Source organism: Hyperolius riggenbachi, chromosome 5 (assembly GCF_040937935.1).
Source record: "Hyperolius riggenbachi isolate aHypRig1 chromosome 5, aHypRig1.pri, whole genome shotgun sequence".
NCBI lineage: Eukaryota > Metazoa > Chordata > Amphibia > Anura > Hyperoliidae > Hyperolius > Hyperolius riggenbachi.
This window is the reverse complement of record NC_090650.1, coordinates 293,284,262-293,297,787: the sequence shown is the minus strand read 5'-3', so window position 1 is coordinate 293,297,787 and position 13,526 is coordinate 293,284,262. Positions and strand designations below refer to the sequence as shown.

Below are 13,526 nucleotides of genomic sequence, written 5' to 3'. Positions count from 1 at the left end.
AGCGGCTGAAGATGCTGCACCTGAAGGAGCAAAAGGGAAAGGAGGTGGCTTTTCTTTTGTGTCCTGCTTTTCGTCTAGTGCTCTTCCCATTGAAGTTTGTGCCTTTTCTCCATGTGCCTTTGTAAGGCAGTTGTCCCTACATGGGTGTTGGCCTTTCCCAGGCTCAATTTTTAGAGGCAGAGAAAACAGATGACATTGCTCTGATCACACACATTAAAACATTTCCAAACCGCTGAGCCCCCCTGCGGTGATAGCACTGTGGTGGCATCAGCATCTGACCTTGAAGGGCATGTTGGCTGGCTGTCCATAGCTGGCGATACATGGTGCCGGACACTGCCACCAGCTGTTTCTGACAATGAGCTCCCCCTGCTTCTTTCAGGAACTCGTCTCCTCCTACTCCTCTGTGACTCCCCCTCTGAACTGTCCCCCTGTTCATCTTCTCTATTGGGAACATACGTGGCATCCGTATCATCGTCATCATCATAATCATCCTGCCCAGATTCGCTTGCCTCAGACACCTCCAAAACTGCACCAACAGCAGGCACTTCATCATCCTCCCCCTCACACGTTACGTCCATAGTGTTGCTTAACTCAGACATATGAGGTGGTGTAACTTGCTTAGCACCTTCATCTGGTTGTATCAATAATGGCTGTGCATCAGTGATTTCCCCACCAAATAACTCCTGCGAACTGTCAAATGCAGCAGATGTGGTGCTTGTAGTAGCGCTGGTGGCCTCGGAAGATGAGGTGTTCTGTGTTAAATAGTCAACCACATCCTGACAATCTGGGGAGTTGATGGGACATGCCTTCTTCTGAGCACTGTACTTTGGTCCAGGGCCGCACAAAATCACATCAGCACGATCTCGCATAGGCCTGCCGGGTGGACTTCCTCTGGGTCGGCCTCTACCTCTGCCTCTACCTCTTTTGTCCATATCGGGGGGGATGAAGTGAAAGGTGGGCACTGACTTGACTAATACAATGTGCAGTCACACAGGTGCAGTTAACAGGTATGCACGGAGTGGTATATCACACTGCGTGTGCTCACATAGGTAGGTGGGTGCACTGAAGTGAACAACAGGTAGTAGGTATATGCAGTGATGGGTATTACAATTTGCACCTCTCAAACACAGACAGGTACCGGACAGGCACAGTGACACTGTGTGCGCTCATGTAGGTATGTGGGTGCACTGAAGTGAACAACAGGTAGTAGGTATATGCAGTGATGGGTATTACAATGTCAATCACACACACAGGTAGTCACTGAATGTGCTGGGCCTGGCAGTAGCACACACAGTACTAATTACCAAGGCTGTCTATGCAACACAAGTGTCTGTGGGACACACACACAAAAAAAAAAAAGATCAGAAGAACAAGATTAGCTCTCAAAAGAGCTGTTGAGGGGTGCTTTTTTAGCAATAAGAATCAGCAAGGAGCAAGCTAAGAAGCCTACAAGAGCCTAACTAAGCTTTCCCTATAAGTCTCTGCACAGCAGCTCTCCCTTCTCTAATTACTGCAGGCACACGAGTGAGTCCAATGCCTGATGCTGCCTGCCTTTTATAAGGCGGGGTGGGGATCCTGGAGGGAGTGTAGCCTGATTGGCTACAATGTGCCTGCTGACTGTGATGTAGAGTCAAAGTTGACCCTCATGATGCACTATGGGGGCGAACCGAACTTCCGGAAAAGTTCACAGTTCTCCGCGATCGCGAACCCCGGAAGTTCGCCGGGAACCGTTCGGGCCATCTCTATTGATTAGACCAACGGATCCACTAAGCGGATCAGTCAAAACTACTGCTATCAGTTTAACAATCGAACGTACACACGTCCAACTGTCATTCAAATGGCCGGTTTAAACAACAAGTTGTTTGGAAATATCAGACGTGTGTACGTACCTTTAGGTTTACTGCAATTGCGTTACCACTATTTTGTAGAGCTAAGATAAAGCAGTGATAAATGCATATCACTGCTTTATCATGGTCTGTCCCTAGAAGGAAATGCTCTGCTCAAATAAGTTTACAGTTCAATGCTGCCCACACACCTTTCCATTGCAATCATTCATTGTCATTTTTTATTCAAGAAAAAAACTAATATGAAGCTTTCTGTTGTGATAGGATAGTAATGGTGATGAAAGGTCATGAAGTGTGGAGTGATTTTTTTGTCCATTATACTTCATAAGTCTGCCTAAATGGATACTTTCCTTTAGGGCCTTTTCCACTACACGCAGATTGGATGCATAATTGACACAGAATGGATGCAGAAAAACTGACTCCAATGAATGCCTATGGGAAAATCTGCATCAGAAAAATCACGTTTAGTGGAACCAGGCCCATAGGCATTCATTGGAGTCAGTTTTTCTGCATCCAATCTGCGTGTAGTGGAAATAAGCCCTAAGTGTTATGAAAGGTCACATCACATGTTAGCAGTGCAATGGAATGCGCACATTGAAGCATACATTACATTAATGTATGCTTCTCTGCTAATGTAGACATGCACTGCTAACGCGCCGATGTAAACATGCCATTGACATATAAATGCATCGAGTTGTGATGCGAGTATATTGTTCATTGCCATGAAACTCAACAGATGTAGTGTGAAAGGAGCCTCAAATGAGATCTTTTAAAATGTGATCATTTTAGGGGATGGGAGAGCTGTAAATTGTTTGTCAAACTGAATTAAATAGATATCTTTAATTATTGTTTAACGTAAGTAAATAGAGCACATTTGCCAAATAATACCATGGGCAGGATTCACAAAGCATTTTCACCTGTTTTCCTCTGTTTTCACCTTATCTATGTTACTTTTTTAAGCTCCTAAAGAGCAAAAATATAATATAATTAAGGTAAGAAAAGTAATTCTGAAATGAAGTTAATCAGGAATAACTTAATTGGAGTGATTATTTTGCTTGTAAATGTGCAGAAAGTTAATTTTTATTAAATAGGTGATAAATAAGTAATTTATGAGAAGTTTTGTGAATAGAGCTCAATGCCTTGAATTTAAAATGAAAGACTTGGCTTAGCCCTAAATTTATCCTCCTCAAATCCATCCTATGCATGGAATGCAGGGCTTGTTCAGATGAGCAGTTAAAAGGGGCACTTAGCTGCTCACCAAGCACCTCTCCAATGGGTCAGTTCACTCTGCAGTGGCCCTCTCCTGCACAGTAGCTGTGGACTTCCCCAAACTGTACATTATGCTATATCCTTGCTGTCTCCATACTAAGATGCCTCTGGCCACAGAGTAAGCACTGGCATTGCATATGCATTGGCAGTGGATATACTGTTCCATCCATCGTACATCTGAACAAGTCCTAAAATATCTGCTCATGATGACACCCCTTTCTTCTTTGCAGCTGCATTTCCCTCCGTGTATGAGCAGCTGCACAAGTCCTGTCCACGTCTGTGCCGTAGCAAGCACGGCGCAGGCATAGTGAGGCTGCACTCATACCTGTAGTGGAGCATGGCCGGAGCTGCAAATCCGACAAGCCCTTGTCAGATTTGCTTAGAGGGTTGCAGCGCTTGATCACTGGTGTAGAGGAGGATAAACTTGAGGCAAAAAATTTGAGAAAAGTTAGATACTTGACTTAGTAGAGGGAAGCTTTAACCACTTGCCGACCGCCCACAGCCAATGGGCGGCGGCAAAGTGGACTCCGAAAGGACCGCAATACGCCCAAGGGCGTTGCGTCCTTTCGGCATGCCGGGGGAGCTATCGAGTCATTGATGACGCGCGCTTCCCCGGCAACTGGCTCCGCCCACCCGCGACGACAACCCACCGACCGTTCGGATCGCCGGTGGGTTGTTAACCCCGCAATCGCCGCTACAAAGTGTATAATACACTTTGTAATGTATACAAAGTGTATTATACAGGCTGCCTCCTGCCCTGGTGGTCCCAGTCTCCGAGGGACCACCAGGGCAGGCTGCAGCCACCCTAGTCTGCACCCAAACACACTGATTTGCCCCCCCCACCCCCTGATCGCCCACAGCACCCCTCAGACCCCTACCCACCCCCCAGACCACTGTTTGCACCCAATCACCCCCCTAATCACCCATCAATCACTCCCTCTCACTAGCTGTCAACGCTATATTTTTTTTAATTCCCTAAACTTCCCCTGGGGACTCCTGATCACCCCCCACCCCTCAGATTCTCCCCAGACCCCCCCTTCCCCCTGTGTACTGTATGCATCTATCCCCCCTGATCACCTGTCAATCACCCATCAATCACCCCCTGTCACTGCCACCCAACAATCAGCCCCTAACCTGCCCCTTGCGGGCAATCTGATCACCCACCCACACCATCAGATCGCCCGCAAACCTGCCGTCAGATCACCTCCCAAGTGCATTGTTTACATCTGTCCTCTCCTCTAAACACCCACTAATTACCCATCAATCACCCCCTATCACTGTTACCTATCAGATCAGACCCTAATCTGCCCCTTGCGGGCACCCAATCACCCGCCCACACGCTCAGATTGCCCTCATACCCCCCCCTTATCAATTCGCCAGTGCATTATTTACATCTGTTCTTCCCTGTAATAACCCACTGATCACCTGTCAATCACCTATCACCCATCAATTACCCCCTGTCACTGCCACCCATCAATCAGCTCCTAACCTGCCCCTTGCGGGCAATCTGATCACCCACCCACACCATCAGATCGCCCACAGACCCGCCATCAGATCACCTCCCAAGTGCATTGTTTACATCTGTTCTCTCTTCTAAACACCCACTAATTACCCATCAATCACCCCCTATCACCACCTGTCACTGTTACCCATCAGATTAGACCAGGCATGAGCAATCTTGGCCCTCCAGCTGTTAAGGAACTACAAATCCCATAATGCATTTGCCTTTACAAGTCATGACTGTGGCTGTCAAGACTCCTACAATGCATTGTGGGACTTGTAGTTTCTCAACAGCTGGAGGGCCAAGTTTGCCCATGCCTGGATTAGACCCTAATCTGCCCCTTGCGGGCACCCAATCAACCGACCACACACTCAGATTGCCCTCAGACCCCCCTTATCAATTCGCCAGTGCATTATTTACATCTGTTCTTCCCTGTAATAACCCACTGATCACCTGTCAATCACCCATCAATCACCCCCTGTAACCCCCTGTCACTGCCACCCATCAATCAGCCCCTAACCTGCCCCTTGCGGGCAATCTGATCACCCACCCACACAATCAGATCGCCCGCAAACCTGTCGTCAGATCACCTCCCAAGTGCATTGTTTACATCTGTTCTCTTCTCTAAACACCCACTAATTACCCATCAATCACCCCCTATCACCACCTGTCACTGTTACCCATCAGATTAGACCCGAATCTGCCCCTTGCGAGCACCCAATCAACCGCCCACACACTCAGATTGCCCTCAGACCCCCCCTTATCAATTCGCCAGTGCATTATTTACATCTGTTCTTCCCTGTAATAACCCACTGATCACCTGTCAATCACTGTCACGCTTGGTGGTGTATTCTCCTCAGTCAGCATGCAACACATAAGCTGACGTGAAGGAGGTACACACACCAGCACAAAGAATCAGGATATCCCCAGTTTAGTGGAGGAGAGGACTGACTCCAATAGGAGATTGTGGCGCACAGAGCCGGTGCAGATCAGAACGGCCACAAACAATACTTTTGTGATAACGTCTCAGCGCAAAGTAGCGCTGAGCGCATAACCAGAACTGAGGAGATCAGGACAGGTAGACAGAATGAACGCTTGCTAAACTAGCTACTACTTAGTGACAGCAAGCGTCCACAACAAGACAGACTGGAATGAGTCAGCCAATACGTTGCAGCAATGGCGTGCCTCACAAAGACAGGACAGGATAGTCAGGAAATAGCAGGATCAAGATAGATGAACGTAACACAGACAAAAATACAATAAGTATGTTTTCCTAGCGTATTACAATTACAGCTATCAATGAAACTATTTGTAACGTCTGACTAACATGTATATATCGGCAATGAACCGATATATGACATAAGCAGGAACACTGACTAGGACTGGAGCAATACAGGGAACAGGACTCAGAAGGATTCGCTATCTCTTCGCAGAGATGAACGCAATCCACAAACGGTAACAGAACAGGATTCAGAAGGATTTGTTATCTCTTCGCAAAGATGCACGCAATCCACAAACAGAACCAGGAGCAGGATAACTAACTCAGCACGGGTGATCACGATACGCGCAAACTACCAAAACGTGCTGGAACGCTGACTAACTGAACACAGGATATAAACAGTTTGTGTACGTATACATCAGCGACACTGATGTATCAACGTAACACGAATACAAGGAAAATAATAAACGTGCTGGTATGCATATACACTGGCAATGAACCAATATATGATGCAAGACCAGCAAAGTATCTTTAGAACAAGAAACACAATCTGGGGCTGAAGCGACAGCAAGGCAGGCTTAAACTGAAGCTATGATAGCCCAAGGAGCCCTGCAGGAAGCAGATCTTTATACTGAGGTCATCCAATGGGAGCAGACATGCAGATTCCCACACAGGTGAATGATAATTAGTCACAAGCTGACAGCAAGAAAAGGCAGACAAAGCTATGCAGCTTGCATGGAAAGAGATCAGAACTGCCTGAGCTGCAGCACTACTACTGCGAGCAGTACCTGCTGCAGAAGCGATCATAACAATCACCTGTCAATCACCTATCAATCACCCATCAATCGCCCCGTGTCACTGCCACCCATTAATCACCCCCTGTCACTGCCACCCATCAATCAGCCCTTAACCTGCCCCTTGCGGGCAATCTGATCACCCACCCACACCATCAGATCTCCTGCAGACCCGCCGTCAGATCACCTCCCAAGTGCATTGTTTACATCTGTTCTCTCCTCTAAACACCCACTAATTACCCATCAATCACCCCCTGTCACCACCTGTCACTGCTACCCATCAGATTAGACCCCTCTCTGCCCCTAGGGCACCCAATCACCCGCCCACACCCTCAGACCCCAGCCCTGATCACCTCGCCAGTGCATTGCTTGCATCTATTCCCCCCACTAATCACACCTTGAGACACCCATCAACCACCTCCTGTCACCAACTGTCACCCCCTAGCACACCTACCCATCAGATCAGGCCCTAATTTGCCCCGTGTGGGCTCCTGATCACTCGGCCAAACCCTCAGATCCCCCTCAGACCCCCTTTGATCACCTCCCCAGTGCATTGATTGCATTTATTTTCCCCTCTAACCACCCCCTGAGACACCCATCAATCAACTCCTGTCACCCCCCTAGCATTCGTATCCATCAGATCAGGCCCAATACAACCTGTCATCTAAAAGGCCACCCTGCTTATGACTGGTTCCACAAAATTCGCCCCCTCATCGACCACCTGTCATCAAAATTTGCAGATGCTTATACCCCTGAACAGTCATTTTGAGACATTTGGTTTCCAGACTACTCACGGTTTTGGGCCCGTAAAATGCCAGGGCAGTATAGAAACCCCACAAGTGACCCCTTTTTAGAAAAAAGACACCCCAAGATATTCTGTTAGGTGTATGACGAGTTCATAGAAGATTTTATTTTTTGTCAAAAGTTAGCGGAAATTGATTTTTATTGCTTTTTCACAAAGTGTCATTTTTTACTAACTTGTGACAAAAAATAAAATCTTCTATGAACTCACCATACACCTAACGGAATACCTTGGGGTGTCTTCTTTCTAAAATGGGGTCACTTGTGGGGTTCCTATACTGCCCTGGCATTTTAGGGGCCCTAAACCGTGAGAATTAGTCTAGAAAACAAATGCCTCAAAATGACCTGTGAATAGGACGTTGGGCCCCTTAGCGCACCTAGGCTGCAAAAAAGTGTCACACATGTCATATCGCCGTACTCAGGAGAAGTAGTATAATGTGTTTTGGGGTGTATTTTTACACATACCCATGCTGGGTGGGAGAAATCTCTCTGTAAATGGACAATTGTGTGTAAAAAGAATCAAAAAATTGTCATTTACAGAGATATTTCTCCCACCCAGCATGGGTATGTGTAAAAATACACCACAAAACACATTATACTACTTCTCCTGAGTACAGCGGTACCACATGTGTGGCACTTTTTTGCACCCTAAGAACGCTAAGGGGCCCAAAGTCCAATGAGTACCTTTAGGATTTCACAGGTCATTTTGCGACATTTGGTTTCAAGACTACTCCTCACGGTTTAGGGCCCCTAAAATGCCAGGGCAGTATAGGAACCCCACAAATGACCCCATTTTAGAAACAAGACTGCTTCTTTTAATGTTCTTACATGACATGCTGCAGCTCAACACAATGGCATACTTTCTGGCTGCGAGTCTGTGACAAACAAACTGCTCACTGCTGCGCTCCTGCCTCCCCCCTCCTCACTCACTGTCAGACTCCTCACACAGCACAACAAGCTGCTTTTCCCCTATGATGTTCTCTTCACCTTGCTCTCCTCTCACTTCTCCTCCTACTCTGACTGCATGCTGTTAGTGTAAACACTTTATAATCATGCTGCTCCTGTGATCTCTGCTGCCTGATGCAAATGTTTCACCTTGCTTCATGAGAGAGCCGGCCCTGCACACAAGTCATTGGGATGTGGGGTGGAGGATGGTAAGTAAGATAGAACCCTGTGATTCATACATGGCTAGGTTGAGGCACTGAACAGCTATAATGTCCCAGGACAGATTGTAAGCGTACTTTTATATTTTGTAATGAAAAAAAAAAAAAAAGATTTCTATATCATGTATAGGTTGCATGTTGTTTTGATGACCTGCAGTAATGATGAAGCTAGAACATCTGATTGGTCCATTCCTCCTGGGTCAGGTAGTATCAGATATGGAGGTTCAGCACAATAGCCAGGTTTCTTTGATTGACAACTGTCTGTAAAATATGTACAGTATACTGATAACTGAAATGTTTTTAATTTACCCACAGCCTGAATTCCATCTTAATCCTAAAAAATGTAGACCTAAACAAATCAAAGAAGTGGATGTAGAAATGCACGCAAGAAATAATGAGGTAAATTCGTATGCTACAAGGCTATTAAAGTAGACTAGATCAGAGTTCCCCAACCCTGTCCTCAAGGCCCACCAACAGTACACGTTTTGCAGAAAACCACAAACATGCACTGGTGAGGTAATTAGTGTCTCACCAGAGCTAATTAACTACCTGTGTGGATTTCTACAAAACATGCACCGTTGCTGGGCCCTGAGGACAGGGTTGGGGAACACTGGACTAGATGACAGATATAGAAGTTACTATTGGCCTCTTCTTATGCAATGACAGTCTGTGTGGAACATGTGTTCTGTGGTCGGAGCAAGCAACAACCCTTGCTGAACCATGCAGAAAATGCTTTACAGATAATAAAGAAGTATTGGGGCTGATTTATACTGAAAATCACATAAACGCTATCATATTTCATAATACAATTTTTCTGCGATTGCATTTTGCAATTTTTACTGGAAGCCACAAACACAAGGACAAATACAGAAGACATGCAAGCATGCAGGGCATTTGTGATGAGGCAAAATTGGATCTAAATCATATTGTAGCAATATAAAAATGGTCCTATGATTTTAATTAGTTTGCTGATGCTCTTGTATTTTGCACTTTGCGTGTGTTTTGAAACGGATCACAAATTGCAGCAAATTGCTTTTAGTATAAAACAGCCCTTCTCTCAGTTGTTTCAAAGGGGCTGTAGGAAGGTAACTGTCAAAATACTTGCCAGATCACATGACAGCAGAGAGCTGTATTTTTTTTTAGCCCTGGCCCCTCCTAGTAGCCTGAAAAAATGTTTAAGATTTTACAAACCTGCAAATGAGTTAACAACATATAGAAGCCATTGTGGTATGTATACACATGATGCATAGCTAATTCTTTATCATATTCTTTATAGCCAGATTCCAACCAAAGATTGTATTCCAGTTTTAGAGAGGAGGGTTAGAACCTCTTTGACAGTTTTATTGCTGTCTGTATCCATGCCTTGGAAAATGTTCCTTATTTTGTGTCCTGACAGGAAATGCATAGATGAACAAAATTGAATAAAGCATTTTACAATGAATATTGCTGTCCACAATGATCTGCCTGGTTAAATGGGTGTTTAGTGAGTGTTTTCACAACTCATAGACTACTCCTCAAACAAGCAGTGATGAATAATGAACTGAGAAAAATCACTTAGTACGCATTTCAGCGATAAACCACCACAAGATGTTTGCGGGAATGCATCTTGTACCATTTGGGCAAAAGTTAAGCTAATCCTGCCATAGACTGTAAAATCAACCTAAACATAGAATTGAAGGAAAAACATATTCAGAGTAATCATGTCAATAAGTGTACATGAGATTTGCTACAAATCCCCTTGTGAAGTTCTGCTTGCCTGCTGTTTTGGCCCCTATCCTATTCATACTTGGTACACTCATTCAATTTTGAACAATGATTGGCCAGTTTTACCACTTCCATATAGTATGAGGGCCAACAGATTTTAAATATGAACAGATTGGCTAATTGGATGTGGAATTTTACAACTTTCATTTAGTATGAGAGCTTACCTGCGCCAAGATTCCCTTGCTATGTTCCCAATATTTCTGTGTCCCTATACTTTCTACACTTGTGCAAACATACAAATCCTGCAGCAGGCTCAGCATTTGAAATTGGACAATAAATATTTTTGCAATTGCATCACACTAATGGAAATGTTCCCACACACTTTCCATCAATTTAACAAAAACTGCTAGTGGTAAACAACCCTATTTCTTGTTTGGCAAATCAGCACTGTACGACAGTTAAAAACAGAGCAAATGTTTCAGGGAATCCAATAGTCATTCTTACATATATCGAAGAATGCACATCCAGGGCAAAGACTTTCATGTGCCTCCTGTCACCCACTAGTGACTTAAAACATGAATTAGAAAATATGCAGACCACAAATAACACAACAGATAGCAGGCAAGACCTTATTGTTGCCAATAATGTCTGTACATGCTTATTAAAGTTCTAGTTCAGCCTTTCATCTTTTTTAAATAGATATGATAATACATTTGTATTAGTTAGAAATGTATACATTTTTGTGCATTGCACATATGAACTTATTACATTAAATATATTGAGATTACCTGGATAGTGTCTTCTTTCCCAGTTTACATCAAATTTAAGATTAGTTGCCAGGGGGCACAAGTCAGTGTTCACCTGTGAGCACAGAGCACCTTAACCTATTCAACTCCTCCTTTTCTGTTTGGAGATTAACTCATTGTAGCCATTACTACAGCACAGCAGAGTCTCAAAGCCTTTTCTGTCATAGGTATGTACAAAAATATTTATCCCTTCCCACAACCTTAATAAAACAGTTAAACAAAAGAGCAGCAAAAAAGTGTTTCTTATTTTAGGCAGAATAGGGTGATAAGAGGTCCTTGTGGCATTTTAAACACAGGGCAGGGAGGAAATAGGCAGAAAGTTGATGAGATTCTGCTCAGCTGCAGTGCTGACCACAAAGTGTTAATATCTTAGCAGCAGAGTGAGGAGGTAGGTGGGGCCAACTGATGGGTCTGTGCTGCGTGGGAGCTGGTACTGTTCACTAGATGGTGACAACAGGCAGTTGTGAAGCAGCGCAGTAAGGGCCATGCCACACAGGGAACTGAGTCACTAGCAATTAATAAATAACACAAATAATAAAAAATAAACACAAAATACAATAAAAGCCTTGACTAGACTCCAGTACATTTTAATGGGGTAGCCGGTGATAGAAACTAGATACCTAGTTACAAAAACTAGTTGCTAGCAATTCAGCAGACCTCTCCCTCACCACTCCTTGTCTGCTTCAGCTAACCTCCTACAACCACATAACATCTATACGTGGTTGTGCAAAGCAGTCAGATACCTACTACAGTGCTTTTGTGGTAGTTAAACCCATAGAACCAATGTAAATACCCTGATTTGGTTAAATGTGTAGAACAGAGGGTGGTGTTTGGTGGTCAACCATCTGTAGGAACTAGGCCTGATTTGCATGGTTGTATTTGTTAATGACATTTCTCATATATTTTGCTCTATTTTGTTTTGTAGTTACACAAGGTGAACAATGCAACGCTGCAGAACTGGCTCAAACAACACGGAATTTCTACAAAGTCCAGGGACAGAAAAGAGCAGCTTGTGACAGAAATCATAAGGTTTCTTCAGAAAGACTAGTTTTTCATATTAGTGACATACACCAGCTACACCAACTGCTGCAGTTACTAGGAAGGAACATGCTGTGTTTTGTATTTTTTACAGTTTCTGCTTATAATTACCATCTATTTGGTTGAGCCAGGTAAATAGATGTTTGTATGGTTTTCTTGTATTAAAAGAAAAAAAAATGTGCTTGGTATATAACAACATGATGAGTTCTGCCACTGCTAACAAGGGGTCTGAAGGACATGGGGACCCTTGAATGCTACTCAAAAAATAGGTGAAACAAATGCTGTGATTTTCTTTAACATGTTATGTTGTAATTGAAATAAGAGAGCTTCTATTGTTGACATTTTAAAAGATGTGATTTCTCTAGCCTTGACTCTTATGTTATGGCTTCATGATATGAGTCAATAACCTAGGATAAGAGCACAGCAGGTCAGGACTTTTGGATGTGCTGGCTCCATGTTTAACCTGGTTGGTCACCCATATCGTTACAAATGTGTTAGGTTTTATGTAGCAGCTTCAAAAAGAAAGGCAGCAATGCCAGCCGTCATTGTCTTCATTGTTACTTCTTTTGCTCTGGAGATTTCAAACTGGTGATCTTGCCACGGAAGGTGATTTTGCCTTTACTTAGCAATCATTGACATCATCACCATCAATAGTTAAGGGTTAGTGCTAAAGCATTAGAATGCTTATGCAAAAAGTGAACCTTTGTCACACGTGGCACAGTGTCATTGTGTGCAGACTTACCACCCATTCTGCTGTACTCATTTTGCTGCTTCTGCTGCAACATGGTTGTTAGCAACTGCAACAGAAAACATTAGCAGCAACTTGCAGATGGACATTTGTTGATGCTGCTAATCTCTCCTTGTGACAACACACTTATGCAAGCCATAAACTGTAGGATATTTAATCAATTATACATTCAATTTGAACAGTTGTAGTTTTGATTGCATTGTTGTTCCAGTGTTGTTTGGGAAAGGGGGCCATTTTTCCTGATTGAACAAAGGGATGGTCTGTCTCTGCTGAGAATCTAGCGTGTGTACAGCAGCCTTGATGTGCCACAGAGAGTTGGAGTGCCAAGCACAGGCTGAGCCCATTGTTCCTGTACTCACCCTGTCCGCTGAAATCTGCTCCATCATACATGGCACAGCCTTCCCTTCTCATCTTTACAACAGGATACTTCACTAGACTCGGTAGTACAGCACACAGCAACGAACTGTTGCCCGAGCAATCAAGTCCAGTACATAGCATAAGAGTTTAGCAAATTGACTTTTACTTTGAATTTGTCAAGCTGATTGATGTGTGCTTTGCCCTAAATATCTTACATATGAGAATGTTATTTGTCTCCAGTACAGCTGTATTCTGTTGGGGGAATTATATCAAAAGTACTAT

At 44.0% G+C, this 13,526-nt stretch overlaps 1 protein-coding gene across 5 annotated transcripts in view; it reads left to right on the top strand.

Moving 5' to 3' along the window:
* The window catches only part of C5H18orf63 (chromosome 5 C18orf63 homolog), a 70,511-nt gene extending 58,304 nt beyond the window's left edge, over nt 1-12,207 (top strand). For all 5 annotated transcript variants that reach the window (XM_068237083.1, XM_068237084.1, XM_068237080.1 and 2 more), the window contains 2 exons: nt 8,907-8,990; nt 12,027-12,207. In XM_068237083.1, the coding sequence (XP_068093184.1) occupies nt 8,907-8,990; nt 12,027-12,149 (207 nt within the window). In that variant the 3' untranslated portion in view covers nt 12,150-12,207. The remainder of the gene's footprint in view (nt 1-8,906; nt 8,991-12,026) is intronic.
* The last annotated feature ends 1,319 nt before the right edge of the window (nt 12,208-13,526 follow it).